At 45.9% G+C, this 16884-nt stretch overlaps 1 protein-coding gene across 1 annotated transcript in view; it reads right to left on the bottom strand.

Moving 5' to 3' along the window:
• SIAH3 (siah E3 ubiquitin protein ligase family member 3) overlaps positions 1–16576 on the bottom strand; it is a 432376-nt gene extending 415800 nt beyond the window's left edge. Inside the window, exon 1 of the mRNA XM_069639303.1 lies at positions 16234–16576. Coding sequence (XP_069495404.1) covers positions 16234–16368 — 135 coding nt within the window. The 5' untranslated portion in view covers positions 16369–16576. The remainder of the gene's footprint in view (positions 1–16233) is intronic.
• Between the last annotated feature and the right edge of the window lie 308 nt (positions 16577–16884).

Here is a 16884-nt window from a genome sequence, read left to right as displayed (position 1 = left end):
ATGCTGGTTCAACCTTGGGCCTCATCCAGGCAGGGGCGGAGCCAGCCACACATTTTGGCGGGTCTGGATGGCAGTTTTGAATACTGGTAGTGAGTGGAACCATTAAACCTATTGCACTGTTGATCCCCACCCTGATCCCAGGAGGATGAATAGACATTATGCCTTCCTTTAGCCCATTAGATGCATCTTTCACCCCAACTCACCAGGGGCACAGCCAGGCTTGTGTAACACGTGGGGCCTGGAGCTAATGTAGTAGGGCTCACTCTAAGGGGAGCAATGGGCTTGTTCTACACCCGGCCGAATCCGCAGGAGCTACTGAATGTAGCGAGAAAGAGCAAACCAATTAAGGTGGGTTTGGGGGGTCCCCCTCTACCGCCTGCGAAAATAGTCTAAATGAGGGGTTATAATGATGAATTTTACAGTATACTTTCTGTGCTACATTAGGTAAAAAAACCAGTTTACAATCGGTTTTGTAAGGTAAGACATGACAAAAGTCCTTTAAATGCCAAGTCATCAACAACGCACATGAGCATTTTCAAACACATTTTGATAATACCTTTGCCCACTTTATGTCAGTTATTTGCAAGTGAAAAAATAAATGTCATAATGATTGAGCGCAAAATTTTCCATTCTGGTGCATCTATATATGCCACCATTCCCACATCAGAAAATACCCATATTTGCTTTGCCCATGATGCGAGTAATGACACATAACAGAACATTGTAATGCTGGGCTCTGCCAAGATATGCTGTATCCCCATGTAAGAACATGCTCCTATTGGCTTTGTCTTAAAGCCAGTTAAACAAATAAACATGCCGTAATAAGAAGACATGTCCCTGCTGGTTAGCTCAGCGGGTGAGCCTTTTTTGCTGCTATTTGAGTGTGACCTGCAGTTCAGAAGTTCAAATCCTGGAAAGATCAACTCCGTTTTTCATCCTTCTGAGGTCGATAAATGAGTACCAACTTTAGTTTGGTGATTATTTTATATAAATATGTTCTCTGTACAGTGCTTTGGCAAACTGATCTAAAAATAGCAAATCATTATCATTACGCAAATCTCCCCATATAACAATACTCATCATGTTGCATTTGCCCCCTAACGCCAGTAAAAAATGACATGCCACATTAAGAAATCATTGCCTTGCAGGCTGCACAAATGCTGCCCTTTCCCGCTTATGCAAGAACACTTATGTTGCCTTTGACCTTAACACCAGTAAAACAATGCCATGTTATAGTAAGGAAACATGCCCTCCCCCATGTATGAACACTCATCATGTCATCTTTGTCCTTAATCGGAGTACAACACTCAATGCCACAGTTGGACCCAGCCAGCACCATTGCAGTACCCTCAGCCCGATACAACCTCTCCTTTGCATAATAACACTCAAGTTGGCTTTGCTTTGCCAGTGAAAGATGGCATGCTCCTGGCAAAACATGTTCATGCTCTTATGCCCCTGCCTGGGCACTAGCCACACAGAAACACTCACAAGGAGATACTGCATACACACACACACACAAACATGCACCCACACAGCTTCTGTCATGCACATGAGCACCCAGACCACTCACACGAACACCCATGTACACCATTCACACTGCATCCATTCATATGCATGCACTTAGACACCCGCTCGCATACACACACTTACACACTCACAATCATGCATGCATGCACGCATACATTCATACATGCATACAATCCTTGCATACACACATGCAAAAAATCGTTTTTTTCTTTCCTGTTTCCCTCTGGACCTGCCCCTGCCCTACCCTGTCTGAGCCTCTGCATCTCACAGGCTATTTCATTAAACAAAGGAACGCTAATCATTGGAGGCATGGGCCAACTAAAAGTTGAACCCAGCATTTAAGCCTGTAGCTTCCACATAGGGGGTCTATTGATGATGTCCTTTGCACATTTGCTGAGGCCGCAGTCACATTAATAATTGTTTTCTCACCTAAGAGAGTGGTGTATTTTCCTACTTTTGAAGTTGAAAAGTACGTGTAAAGGTTAAGTAAATGCACGGCTTTCCCGGGGTGGGAAATGTGACAGCTGCTTGTCGTTTGAGCCTGGGCTGGGCGTCACAGCAGAGTGATGCCTACTGCCTCAAAGTGGGAGGGCTGTAACCCTCCCAAGCACAAGCCTGGTGCCGCCCAAGCACCTAGGGCCCTGAGAGCATCACTTTCTGGCGAAGGCCTGTGTGCGGGCGAACGTGCAGGAGACAAGCATGCGCGCACGTGCAGGAGACAGACATGCGCGCAGCCTCGCAAAGCCGCTTCCATAAAGTTACACGCAGGGCTGTCTGGCTTACAGCGGGTCTGTCCGTTTCCTGAGAATCCGGCCACGAGCCAGAACCGGGATGGCAGTGCTGTCCTGCAATGCCAGAGATAGCCTCTGTCAGCAGCATGTGTTCCTGTATAAATGCAAAGGGACTGCTAATCAAGAGAACCAAACGGGAGAAATGAATGACCCGCGTAGTTATGTCAAAAGCAGCATGGAAGAAAAATGCTCTTTTGATCACAAAAGAAGGTACAGTGGTCAGATGTCCCATGACAGCAGAGTCAATGGGCAGCAAGCATCACTTGTTGACGGCTGCTCTGCTGCTTGCGTGGAAAGGGCGTGGGAACACTCTTTGGACTTCAACTTAAGTGGAGATTTGCTGTGCACGCCCATGCATGCCAAGCTCGTGCCAAGCACCTGGCATGATCTATCAAGTTCCTTATGAATGCAGACTCTGTACATCGCCCTGGAGCAGCAAAGCTACCATCAATGGGGTTGCAACCGGCAGCAATGCGTTGCAAAAAGAAATCCCTTGTCACTGATTATGGTGCAGTATGATAGATGACTTTTATTTCAGTAAATCGGTCCAAAAAAGTAATAAAAGCTACAGATATTTTATATAAATGTAATATTTTCAAATATAAATAAGCTATAGTGCATATATAATATTGCAAGGGCATACAGAAAATAATAAAACTCGAACAATGACATAAATACAGAGAAAAGTTAAAACAAGAGACTAAAATCAACCCCTTTTTTCCATCAAGAGAACCTTAAGAAGTTATTTAGTTTACAAAATAAGGTAAGTGTCTCTATTACTATGAAGACCTGAACCCTATCGTAGGGAGTTGGCAATTTCAGCTCCAAGGCATGGCATTGTCTTGCTGTCAGTGTGTTGGGTCTGTGTCAAGTTCATAGGTTGCAAGTCCGACAGATGCTAGACAGGGCACCAGAGACGGGGTCACAGGAGAAACAGCTCGAATATTGAGATGCTTCCAATTGGAGTCCCAGCACACGCTGCTCTACCCACCAAGCCCACAGCACACTTACTGTGATCATCTCAGCTGCGATTAATCATAATTTCTCGACCCAGCGCCTCTCGTTAGTAAGATTGACAGTCTGAAAAAATCACCCTGTGATATCACCCTCAATAGGAGGAGTATTATGTGGTAAGAGGCTTCTCCATCGAAATTCACTGACCAGGGTCTAACGCTCACAGTATGACAGCAGAGAAGGGAACATTTGCTTCTCTTCGCTGATGACTCCCTAGTGGGTTGCCCCCAGCTGATGCCTGCTTTGACTCCACAAATCACTGGGTTTGCCAAATCCCTAATTAAGAGCATTCAATGAATGGGATAGCGGGGGTAGGGATGTAGCCATGCTACCAGTACCTGTCACCATGCTTGCTGGTTCCATAAACTGGTGGGCGATTGCAGCGATCACAGCCCACGCTTCAAGTGCAATTACTGGCCCATTGATCTGGCCTGTTGGTGATGCACCCTTACATGTGGCCTATGTTTGTCTTCCCTCCACACTGGCATGGCCCGTGGGCATGGTAGCTGGGGTGTACGGTCAGAGGATATCATTAAACAAACAGAAACATCCCTAAGAAACGCACTGCCAAAATAATGTGGAATGAGCACAGGTTGTGCATTAGGAATTGCAACCCTAACTCAGCGGTGGCCAGACACTGGCAGGAGAAAAAGCACAACTTGTCACAAATTAGGTTTCAGATCATTGAAGTGTTTTAAAAACTGAATCCCCATGAGGATATGAACACTAAATTGGACAGAACAGAGACCTTCTGGATAGACCGTCTGGGCTCGCTCGCCCCCAATGGGATGAATGAAGAAATCAACTTTTTATGTTATGTCTAACCTAACTTTTTATGTTACTTCTAACCTTGCTCCAAGGGGGGATATTGACTTATGGTCTTGTGTACATTTGAGGACATTCACCATGTTCCAATACCATGATATCCTGATTCACCTACCCAGTATTGCTTGGTATGTATGTGTTAGTTTGCTATATATACTGTCACTAATAGCAGTTTATCAGGGTCTTATATTTAAAGACACTGACTATGTTTTTATACTTTGACGTTCTGTTTTTCTGTTCAGTAATACTATCACATTACCACATCACTAACAGTAGTGCTCCACATGTTCTATCACCATGATCCCCATTCATTTTTATTTTTCATTAGTACTTACGGATATTTGGATCTCTTGTTTTCTTTTGGTAGCCACGCCTCCTCTGGCCTTGTATTATCTACATTCTCCTGTCCATAGATTTACACCATACAATCGGCCTGTCTTTATTTAGAGATCATTATACTCCACAACATGGCCACACCAACGATAATTTCGGATTGGGGTACACTAGTGGGTTTATATTTATTTTTTATTTTATTTTCATTTTTTCCTTCACCAATTAATAATGTGGAATGAGCACAGGTTGTGCATTAGGAATTGCAACCCTAACTCAGCGGTGGCCAGACATTGGTAGGAGAAAAGGTACAATTTGTCACAAATTAGGTTTCAGATCATTGAAGTTGTTCAAAAACTGAATCCCCATGAGGATATGAACACAGAGTAATCGGTTCTTTGATTGGAGATTCGGTGGAGACTAATTCATCCCTAACATTCCTGCTCCTCTGGTATGAAAATGCCAGTGGTGTCTTGAACAAATGTTGCACTCTGAAGTCACATGTAAAGATCTCCCAGGTCTTCTTTATGATGTTCTTAATACGGTTACTTTGTATTGAAAACTTAGACACATATACTAATGGAGGTGCGTTTTTACCTTCCTTCTTCTGAGTAAATAAGCTGTCCCGATCGATAGACTCAATCCTAGTAGTGGCAACTTTTATGTCCGTGTTTTTGTACCCCATGCCATGAATTTCTTAACCATGTCTGATGTAATATTCAGGGTCACTCACTATACGTTTGATGCGTAGCATTTGACTAAAGGGCAGATTCTGAATAAGGCTTGGTTGATGGAAACTTAAGCGATGGAGGTGATTTTTCCTATCTGTGTCTTTGCGGTATAGGTGGGTACTGTAATCATTAGTATTTGTTCTGATATTGATGTCTAGGAAATGTATCTCAGTTTTAGAGATCTCATAAGTAAATGGAATCCTCGGGTGTATATCGTTAAGGTAGATGAAAAACTCCCACAGTTCAGATTCTGCGTGAGACCAGATACCAAAAATGTGATCTATATACCTGATCCAAAGATGGATGTTCTTGTTCCAAGTAGGGTCTGATAGTACATAATCTGTTTCAAACTTAAACATAAAACAATTTTCATAGGGAGGGGCCATGGTCACCCCCATGGATGTTCCGGAGACCAGTAAGTAGGAACGGTCTTTATATTGAAAGTATGAATTTACAGCAATGAATTGTAGTAAGTCAAAGATGAATTATTTCTGTGCTTTTATATCTGATTCTCTCAAAAGCATCCACTCGATTGCTTCAAGTCCCAGATCATGCAGTATAGAAGTATAAATACTTTTGACGTCTACTGTAAACAGGATATGATTAGGATCCTATCTGGTAGCTTTCGATAGTTGCAGAAAATGAGTGGTGTCTCTTATGTATCTATGGGTTTGTTGTATAAGAGGCTGAAGGAAGAAGTCTGCATACTTTCCTAAGGGCTGTACGACGCTGTCCATCCCAGCTACGATGGGTCTGCCTCGTGGCTTAGTGGGATTTTTGTGAATTTTTGGCAATCCTAGGGCGGGTATTCATGAGAAACGTATGTGTATGGTGATTAATCCACCCAAGTTCTTCCGCTTTGGTGAGTAATTCTCCCAAATTCCTTTTGATATCCTCTGTGGGATCTCCATCAAGGGGGGCATAAGTGTTAGTGTCCCTAAGCTGTCTCATACATTCCTCATCGTAGTCGCTTGTGTTAAGGATGACTAAAGCATTTATCTGCCAGGGGTGAATTGTGATTTCTTTGGGGCCATATAGATTGTTAATCACAGTCATCTCATGTGGTTTAAGGTTGCAGTGTTTAAGACGTTTATATCTGATCTGTTCCAAATATTTCATGACATGTCTGTGGAAGATCCCAACAGATGGTCTAGCTATGGGAGGCATAACATTGCTCTAAATTCCTTGGATTCAGGTTCATTGATGTTTTATATAAGCATTGGAAGCCCCCGCACATCCTCCATTGACTGAATGCATCAGTGTCTGCAACAGTCAATGGAGGATGTGCGGGGGCTTCCAATGCTTACACAAATAATACACAGGTTTATACTCGATTTTTATCTGGTTTCAACTCGTGGAACCGTGTTCCTTTGCACACAGCAGCTTCTCTTCCGAGGAGAATTGGAATTGATCGCTTTTGCCCAACCATTTCGGTATTTTGTTTAAATTTTCATTTTTTTTTTAAACGCCTTCAGTTTCAAATATCTCCATACTCACCAGCATGGTGTGGTACCAGGTAAAGGATACTCGCCCTTCATAAAATCTACTTGCCAATGCAAGTGGGCTAGATTTTGGGAGCCATGAATGGTGGAGGGCTGTTAGATGTTGGTTACTTATCTGTTTTGATGATGACTGGGGAAAACACATAATTCGATGAGACCATTGCCTGCATCATATAAATAGGGATTGAGAGTCTGGGTTCCAGCACAGTTTATAAGAATAATTTATTTTGGAGTTATAACTTTTATCATAGGATAACAGGAATAAAGTGACATAGTTTAACGTCAGCAATTACATGAGTAAACCTTACGTTATGAGAATCTTAGGTAGCTTGGTTTGTTTGCATGGATAAAACGAGGCAGAGAGAACGTTAGTTCACCGGCAAGTTAATTATAAAAAATAATTACACTGTTAACATACACACATGCAAACACACTCAACAGTGCACATCTAAATATGAAACTATCCAAAACAATTTACACAGTAAAACACACTAGGCACAGCAATGGCACACTCGCATTTACCCAACACATCAGCAAACACCACATGCCTGGCAAGCTGTTGGCTCATCAACACCAAATCAAAACACAGCACACTTGTATGCACATAGCTCTCAACCATTTGTGTCATAAAGGCGGGTGAAAAGACCCGAATTTATTTTTGGCGGGTGAAAGGCCCATTAAAACGAATGGGCGTGCAGGAGGCTTGGCGGGTGAGTCAGCTGTTTACAAGGCGGGTAACACCCGCCAAAAGCGTGTGAGTTGAGAGCTATGTATGCAACCAACACTGCAACAACGGTCACACAGAAGACAACATAACACTAATCAGTGCCACTGATACAGCATACAACCACCTCACATCCATCCACACCACTGCACCAAATCAAATGTAGAGGGCAACATGCTTGCACATCAACACCACCAACTCAAGTGAACATGACAGAGACACCATCACCAAACTCTCAAGCCACCAACGCTGGTCCAAAGGTCAAAAGAACTCAGTTCGTTGCTATTCATTCAACACTGCAGACAACACAAGTCACCCTTATAGCGCACTCTTGTGTAACCAAGACACCACCAGATGGCAATGCCGAGCCATTCAGCATAATAACACACCAGATCACACTACACAAACATTTGTCTCACTATCACACATCCAGCAGGACATGAAACCCAAAATTGTGAGCAAATTATTTCCTCAATTGGCATTAAAAATAATAAGAAAAGTTATTCTAAGATCACACATAGCACAAACACAATCAGTCCTCTCTCAAACACACACACACACATTAAGGCACCTTCATGAAGCCACTGCAGCGCCAGAAGCCTTACCAACGTGACTTTTTGCTCTCAGCACTCTCGGGAGGATAGCTGAGGGGCAACGTGCTCACCTTGGAAGCAAGACGACAGAGCGCAACACAGGTTCGATCCCTAGGTCCATGCTTAGAAAGCTCTGGGTATTAAGCGAGTTATAAATATCCTATCATATCATATCACAACCTACAACACATGACAGAACAGCTGGCTAAGGTTCAAACATCAACTCTAACAAAGGGCACATACTATTAATATTGGGAAATGTATCGCTGGAAACTTCGAGCACACACTAAACTTAACAGAAAGGCCCGCCCAGTCTACAAACCATGCACATAGTAACACTAACTAGGCGCACTGAACCTGCACAAAAATACACACTCAAATGCATACTATACAAGCATATACAAAACAAGCCATCTGATGCATAAATGACCATCCTTGCTGACAACTGTCATGCGAAAAAATTCACGACTAACAGGTAGTGACCACACATATCTGCCCTTCACCAGCCACCCTCTTACAAGCCACTCAGTCCAACACCCAAGACAAACCAATCTCCAGTCTGCATGAAACCCCAAATGGCAAAACACTACGAGGCCCTACTACGGGTAGATGCGTGCTGAGTAAACACCATATAGCGGTTCAATTACAACAGCCATAAAAAAATTATTTCGGAAATGCAACAAATTTTCCATAAAAACATAAATACATACACATAATTCAAAAGGTTCATAAATCCCCATAGCAGCAAAGACGATGACAAGCCACAAAGTGACTGTAGGGCCCCAATAGAGCAAACGTTCAAGTCATTAATAATGTATTCGCATTTAAGGCACCCCTAATGAAAAGTAAGAGGGTCCAACCCATTCTGGGCGAGTCAGCCCACAACAAAAAATATAGCGCTGGTCTAAACTGAGTGAATCACGCAGTATCGGACTGAAGGTCCTGCCGGGCAGAACGATAGAAAGAGGGCCACATCCTCTGATGGGGCTTCACGCAATAGGCGAGATTGATTGGCTGAATCCCGTGCCCAGAGAGCTATAACAGCTCAGAGAGGGAGGCAGTCAAAATCCGGTCTAGTCAACAGTGCCCTCTGACCGGGATATTCTGCCCACAATAGGTATTTCTGAATGCCCTGTCCCATGACAATATTATGCCTCCTGTTAAAGTAGGGGTGCACAACTTGTTTTGCTGGAGGGTCGAATGTACCACACAAGTCCCATACAGTGGGCCGAAGGATCGATGCGAAAGTGCGGGTGGTAGGGAAATCAGTTCACAATTGTGAGTTAAAAAAACATGGCTAAGATGCAATTTTAATATACTACATTTTACTGTAAGACGTTATCCCTACCCCTTTTAAAAATGCCCATATTGTGATGCAAAAACTGGACCACAGAGGCTTCACACACCTGATATGACAGACTTAGTGACTGGCTGACTGACTTTAGGCCAGGCAACACTTCATTCATGTGCCTTGGAGGGACAGGAATGATGCCCTAAAGGGCAGCATTTGGCACACGGGCCGCATGTTGTGCACCACTGTGCCAAAGGGCACAAACAACTCGTTGGATTCTCTTTTCTCTGTCCTAATTACTTTAGCTTTGGTTTCCAATGCTTTCGTCATTTTGAATGTTAAAATTCCAGGTGAGTTGACAAACCGGTCTGCATTAATTATCCCCAGCTCAGATTTTAAGCGTGAGAGCCAGGGAGTCCTAACAGATTTTGCATCAAACCAGCCTTATCATTGCTCCAGACTCGCAGTCAATGAAATAAGGACTTTATAGACAAGCTTTCGCTAATAAATACACAATCCAATTCTTTAGAAATTGTCTAGGATGGGTGCCCTGTACGCATTCTGGCCTGTAACAGCTAGGCATATCTCCTACACCTAAAAAGGGGGCATGGCATCCGTGTCCGTAGATAAGTGTAACAAGGAGAGATCCGTAGCAAAGGCCAGCTCTGAGAGGTCCCAAAGGAATCCTCACTGCAGAGGTGCGAGAAGTGCTCCAGCCATGCCGATCAGAGACCATGGTATCCAGACATTATAAAATGGGCCATGATTCACAATTTCCCAGACCAATTTTGAATAATCAGCACCCCCAGACCCCTGGTCACGCCAAGCAGCGTTCTCAATCTCAGTTTTCCTATGAGCAAGGTTTTTTTTTTTTTTTTTAATAAGAGGCCCTGGCCGCAATTGCTTCACTTTTAGATGCAGCTGGATTCTTGAGAGAGGATAATAGCCTAGGTTTGGCCTTTATACATGCTGAAGTAAACCAGCACCCATGATTCCTCATTCTCTTGTTTTGACCATTAATAGTACATTATGGGTCACATGACGAACGAACAGGGAAACCATCCAGCCACAGCAGGATTAATAGAATGGGTTGCCCTGCTCCAAAGAAGGAAAGCAAGAGGTTGAACTTGGGGCAACAGCAAGTACTTGCTTTCAATGAGAGCACTTCCGCTGAAGGCTCACTTCAGGTGTGGCTCTTGCAGGCTGAGGGAATGCTCTCAAGTCCAGGCAAGACCCTTTCTTAGAGCACTGAAGGATGAGGCGGGCTGAACTGGAATTCCCATATTGCAATGTGTGGGGCGCAGGAAGGTGTGGCTTCCTCCTGCGGAGGAAGGTTGGCAAACGATAGCCTTCCTAGGGATAGCACTAGTCACCTGCTCTGATCCTACCATTTGGAGGAATGCTGATCCGACCCTGCATAAACATAACCAGCTCTGTAACATCCCTTCAACTGCTCTACCCCTCCTTCCCTCCTGTCATACCATGGAAAAGAACCTTGAGCTCAGGTTATAGGCAAACTTCATCAACGTGCCAGGCACATTCTGGCAATAATGCAGGATGTCTCTACAATGCGTAGGCCTCTATCAAGTCACTACGGACCGCGGTCAGCAAGTACCAGCTGCAAAGGGAGAGCGGAGAGCTACGGGGTGCAGGTACCAGTTCACATCATGACTGCTTTGTATGTAGTTCCTATTTACAAGAAGGGCTTAAGATCAGACCTCTGGAACTACCGCCCAATTTCAATTCTGGACGCAGACAGTAAGGTATGTGCTACACTTCTACTGGGCCATTTCAATACATGTGTGAAATAGATAGAAAGATTACAGAAATGGCAAACCGGTTTCAGGAATCGCCGGGGACAACAGTGAATGGCTTCATTTTGAAGTGTCTTTAACTGTTGGGCTGGACGAAAAAGTATCAGTCAATTTTTCTGGTAACGATTGATCTCACTTCTGCTTTTGATACTGTGAATTCGGAACTCTTGTGGAAGAAGTTACAGGGCTGGGGAATCCCTTCTGGTCTATTGAGGCTTATAAGAGCATTACATGACAATTTCGGGATGTAGATAAGACTCAACCAGGAAGGATCGTTGTCCAGGAGGATTTGTGTGAACATGGGGGGTACGACAGGGCTGCATCGTCATTCCCACTCTTTTCAGTCTTTACATGTCAGAAATCTGGGAGCATCTCAGCATGGCAGCTTTTGCTTCCCCAAAACGAACACATCACATCTTAAAGTTACATGGTTAACCTATGCTGATGACTTCCTGATGTTTGACTGTACAGAACGGTGATTGCAGGACCTTCTTAAATCATTTAGTAATTATGCCAATAGGAATAGCTTGGAAATAAATGCTCAAAAAACTAAAATAATTCAGTGCACATAAGCAAAAAGGGAATCATCTTAGAAATGGCATGTTTGCATCAAACTATTGGAAAGAGTCAATAATTTTGTATACCTCGGATTTCCTGTTTTTCATAGACCAAATTCTCTAAGAGTCAAGGGATGGGTGAGGGCACGCATTATGGCTCTGAGTAACGAAATGAAACGCATTGACTTGAGATTTGGTAAGTTTTCTTCAAAACCTCTTATAAAATGTTATGAGGAGAAACTAGCCCCAAGGGATTTATATGGCATTAAGACTCTGTTCCTGTGGGATTTAAAAATCTTAAAGAGTTTGGAGGGTTGTATTTGGAGGGAAGTCTTAAATCTTCAAATGTCAACACCAATATCTGCTATCCAATACGAACTGGGCCTGTGTTTCCTGGAAAGCAGAGCCATATAGAGAATGTGTTCCTATTATTGACAAATCCTTGACCCTTCGAAAGATTCCCTTTTTTGTGATCTCCACCAGGTCAATACTGAAAAAAAGATTTGTCATGTAATGGATCTGATGGATTTTTGTAATAAAGGTCTTAGCAAAATTGGCTTATCAGGACATGATCTTATTGTAAATCCGGTCAATCTCAATAAAGTGCTATACAGGGATGACTGATTGAGTACAGTAGAGGAATTTTATTCATATAGGCCACTAGGCAATTTATTCAAGTATTTATTTATTTATGTATTGGGTATTTATAATGTGCCTATACACAGTGTGTTTTGAGGCGCAACAAGACAAGAGGGCGATGGCACAGGGAGGATCAAACAAAAATTATCCCACTAGGTCTTGTGACATTTGATTGTGCGAGTGCAGTAAAGAGAAGTGCAGAGGAGAGGGGGGTGCCGGTTAGGGCAGAAGGGCACATGAGAAAAAAGCGAGGGCCAGGGGAGGCCGGTGGACTAGAGCTAGGGGAGGCAGAGAGTGCAGGGGAAGGAAGGTCCACGATCTAAGTGTGAGGACAGGAGCTGAAGGGCTACAGGGGTGCAGGCTGAGCCAGGCTAGTGTGTGGAGAGTGGCCCGGAAGGGCAAGTGCAGATTGAGGGCGGGGACCATGGGAAGATCAAGTGCAGGGATAGACTGGACTAGTGGTGGCGCTCTGTGCCCTGTAAGACTCTGAAAGAACCAGGCAGCCAGTCAAGAAGGGGACATTCACAGGGGAGGGGAAGAGGGAAGGAAGAAGAGAAAAGGAAGGTCTTGAGAGGCTTCCAGAATTTAAGGAGATCCAGCTCAAGTCTGAGGGGGGCAGGGAGGCCATTCCAGAAGGAGGCACCTGCGGAAGAGAGAGATCTACCCCACACTCTCTTCTTTGAAAAGCTTCTCATCTGCATAGAGTTATATCTAGAAGATCGTAGGGCTCTAGCAGGGAGGTATTTAGGGAGAGAGAGTTGGATTTGGCGTGGTCCCAAGACCCAGCAAGCCATGTGGATGATGCAGAAGGTCTTGAACTTGATCCTCACAGGAACAAGGAGCCAGTGGAGAGATTTTAGGGTTGGAGAGATGCGGTCCCTGGGCTTGAGGCCAAGGATAAGTCTTGCAGACCTGTTCTGGATTAGTTGAAGGGGCGAAGGGAGGAGTAAGGCAGATTGAGGAAGAGGATGTTGCAGTAATCGAGCCTAGAGAGGACCAGAGCTCCGGAGATGAGTTGCTGGGGGAAGGTGAGGATAGGTAGAATACCCCTGGGGAAGTGCAGTTGAAAGTGGGCCTTCTTGGCAAGGTCTGTGATGTGAGGAGAGAAGGAGAGAGAGGAGTCGAAGATGACACCAAGGTTTTTTGCCTCACATGATTGTAAGGGGAGGGGCCCATGCAGTTTGACTACAAAAGACTGGGAACTTAAGCACCTTACCTCTTGAGAAATCTGAGCAGACATATTAGAAGAAAATTTCTAAGATTTAAGTGAAACGTGCGTCCATCGAGAGATGTTCTTGTTAATATATGATTTACTGAGGATGGTGGTGTTGTCGTTTTTAAAAATGCAACTCAGTAAGAAGGCTAGATATTAAATAGTGAAAGCAATCGTGCGTTAAATGGAATTGTGTGTTATCTTCTAATAAGATGTCTGAAGTAAATATCGGGGTTAAAAATTGCTTTTTTAAATGTATCGAATGACATTCTTTGTATAAATGTGATATGTGCGTATCTTTATAAATCCGATGTTTGTACTGTGTGTTTTGATAATGGTCACAAGTTGACTGTTTTAACTGTATGACCAATAAAATAGATTGTGAAAAATACTCATTTCAGCTGCCCTCTTTTGTGTTCTGGGTTGCTCCAGTGCCCTTGCATTGGCAGGTAAGGAATCCCACAGCTGGCACAGGGTGCATCCTAATACAGCTGTGATTCCCTCTGCATGTACTTCGCCCAATACAATGGCTACTATTCCTGCTGCGTGTGTGCGTACTACTACGCCTTCTACCGTTAATGCTCTTAATATTCTGTATGCTACGGCCGCTTCCCGGCTCGGGCTCCGAATGAAGAAGTGCATGGTGTGTACCAATTGGAAGCCCACGTGCCTCCCTCCAGCGTGAGCGCGCCCGTGGGAATGCCGCCGGGAGAGCTGGGCCACGGGGGCCGGCCAGGCTTCCAGCCACTGGCAGCGCTAGACATTCCGGCACAGGCAGGCCGGCAGGCAGCCAGCAACGACCTGCAATTCCACATACTAGCGCCGTCGCACGTGGCGAAGGCACTCCTGCCCTGGTAATGTGGTGGCACGCGCACAGTCGCCCACAGCAGACCACTGTGGAGGAAACAGTCGCATGTGCCATTTAAGGCCAGTGGTGTTTCAGATGGCACCGCGCATGAAGTGCTCCTGAGTCTAAGAAATGCCCCTCTGCCCTCCAGGGACAGCGGCCGGGTCCGGTGGGTGGACGGCATATGCTCCCTCTTAGTGGGCACTGAACTGCGCTTGACATTCCAATCCCGGAAGCGTGTGCAACCAATCGGATGCGCGGCCTCCTCCCGGCTGCTGTCGGAGCAGCGGGGCCAGGCAGGGATGCGCAGGCGGTGGCTGACATGTCGGAGCACTGGGTCCGGCTGCATGATCGCATTCTAATAATATCCTAATATTATTGCCATCGCAGTGCATGTGTCCATGTGTGTGTGTGTGGGGGAGGGGGGGTGGTTCTTCTTGCAACCTTTCGGGTTGCACCGTGATTCCATCCAACGGGAAGCTGACTTTCCTGATGGACGCGTATTGATTGACCTTGTAGTCTAAAGACCCCGCAGTGAGGCCTCGACTTTTAAGTCATTCTAAATGAATTAGCCCATGGTTGCACTCTCCACTCCCTCGGACCCTGAACTTTAACATGGAGTCTCGGATTTGAAAGTTTCATTAATTTCCTTGCAAAGTGAGAGCAGACACGTGTAGTTATTCACGCCAAACGGATGCTTCTAAGCGCTTCCAGGCTGAGAAATGAGTACATTATACGAAACGTTTCGTTAATCTCGACCTTGAATATGTTCTTATGCGATCACCAATTTAGGGGAAGGGAAACGAGACACAAGACGGTGTGCCCAGGTTCACATGTTGGGGTAGCTTAAAATCCAGGTCTTGGGGGTCCAGTCGAAGTCGGCAGCTGGACTCTGGACCGCCTATCAGAGGGGACGGTCAGCGCACTTTGCTAGCAATATATCGACCACACTCGGCAACTTATCAAAACACGTGCTGCTTCCCTGCTATCACAGCCCTGGCAATGCTCGCCACCAGGACGAACTAAGCACAGAGAGATGAGTGCGTCTCGTGTTTCAAAGAAGACCCCCCCCCCACCCCAGCAACATAAGATGTGTACCGGGGAGCCTGCATATTTCCAGCATCGAAGCACACAGGTAATACAACGTAAAAGTGGGAGGAGGTCTAGTCTAAAAACAGCCGAGAAATAACTTCGGGGATCAACTCCCAAATCGGGACCCAGCGCTGCGATGCCATGTCAATAACATGTAGCCCTATACAAGTATCACTAGGAACACAGCACCCTTCCAGTGCACACCCCCGTATTATCTGCAGCAATAACACTGCTAGTGAGACAGCCCCCCCCACCCGAAATTAATTTAAACGAATATTGCTGGAGTAATTATACTCCCTTTACTTCCATGTACAAACCCCAACCCTCCCCTGAACCCCTCTCGCTTCTTCCCAATGTGATGCAGGCCAGTACTCATGCAGTTCGCGAAGTGGATCCCAACAGCAGTCACTTCTGTGCGCAAGAAGAGTAAACCTCTGCACCTGCCACATGCACTGGTAAACAAACACCTCTGCAGACGTAATGTGTAATGTCTGCACGCGCGATGCATGCATTCCTCACAGGCCGTCGCGTTGTGTCCCAGTGCTGCCCCATAGTTGGGAATGGCTTCAAACTTCAAGAAAGCATGGCCCCGTGTACTCACTAGCCGTGCACAACAAGCACGTGTGCTGGACAGTCGCTCTCTGCAATCCAGGTACTGGCACACCACGGCTCCTCACTAATACCGTCACCAAATTCCCTCCCCCCGCCCCCCACAGAGAGGGGACGCCAGCGTGCAGACTCACCTTGAGGCTGCGGGTGGGGTTCACCACACACACCAGCTGCCCGGCCGCCGTGAACACCCTCTTGGCTTTGTAGTGGTGAAAGCGCAGGTGCACGAGATCCAGCACAGCCCCAAAGCACTGCGTGAAGAAAAGCATCACAACTTTTTGCCGGAGCCCCCGCCTCTCGCTCTCTCCAGGTGCCGGTGCCTTTTACTGGACAGGCTGTGTGCCAAGGCTGCACAAGGCAGCTCCAGGTCCGCAAGCCCCGACAGACCGCTTCTTCAGAAGGCTGCGACGCAGGGGGCTGCGGGATAAGCAGCGGCCCTGGGCATCCTTCTCCTCGCAGGCAGGTCTGGCGGCGCTCTGAAAGGGTTAACGCTCGCCACGGGATGGTCGTCAGCCCCTGAGCCCCAGCAGTGCAGCCTGGCTGCCAGCACTGCTCTCGCGCACAGCCTGGCATGCCTTCAGATCCATCATCACAACAGAGATGCTTAGGATGCTGCAGCAGCGCGCCGGCCAATCGGAAGCGCGCCAGCGGCCGGCTGAAGGCGCGGAAGCAGCCAATGGCGACGCCGGCTCTACCTCCCGCCTACCTGCATCCCTGATGAGCGGAGCCTGGTGGAGAATGTATTAGGGGACATTACCATACATCAGCGCGCGGCATTTATCGTG

Source organism: Ambystoma mexicanum, chromosome 7q (genome assembly GCF_040938575.1).
Source record: "Ambystoma mexicanum isolate Mex_15411 chromosome 7q, UKY_AmexF1_1, whole genome shotgun sequence".
Taxonomy (NCBI): Eukaryota; Metazoa; Chordata; class Amphibia; order Caudata; family Ambystomatidae; genus Ambystoma; species Ambystoma mexicanum.
This window is presented reverse-complemented; position numbering and strand designations above follow the sequence as displayed.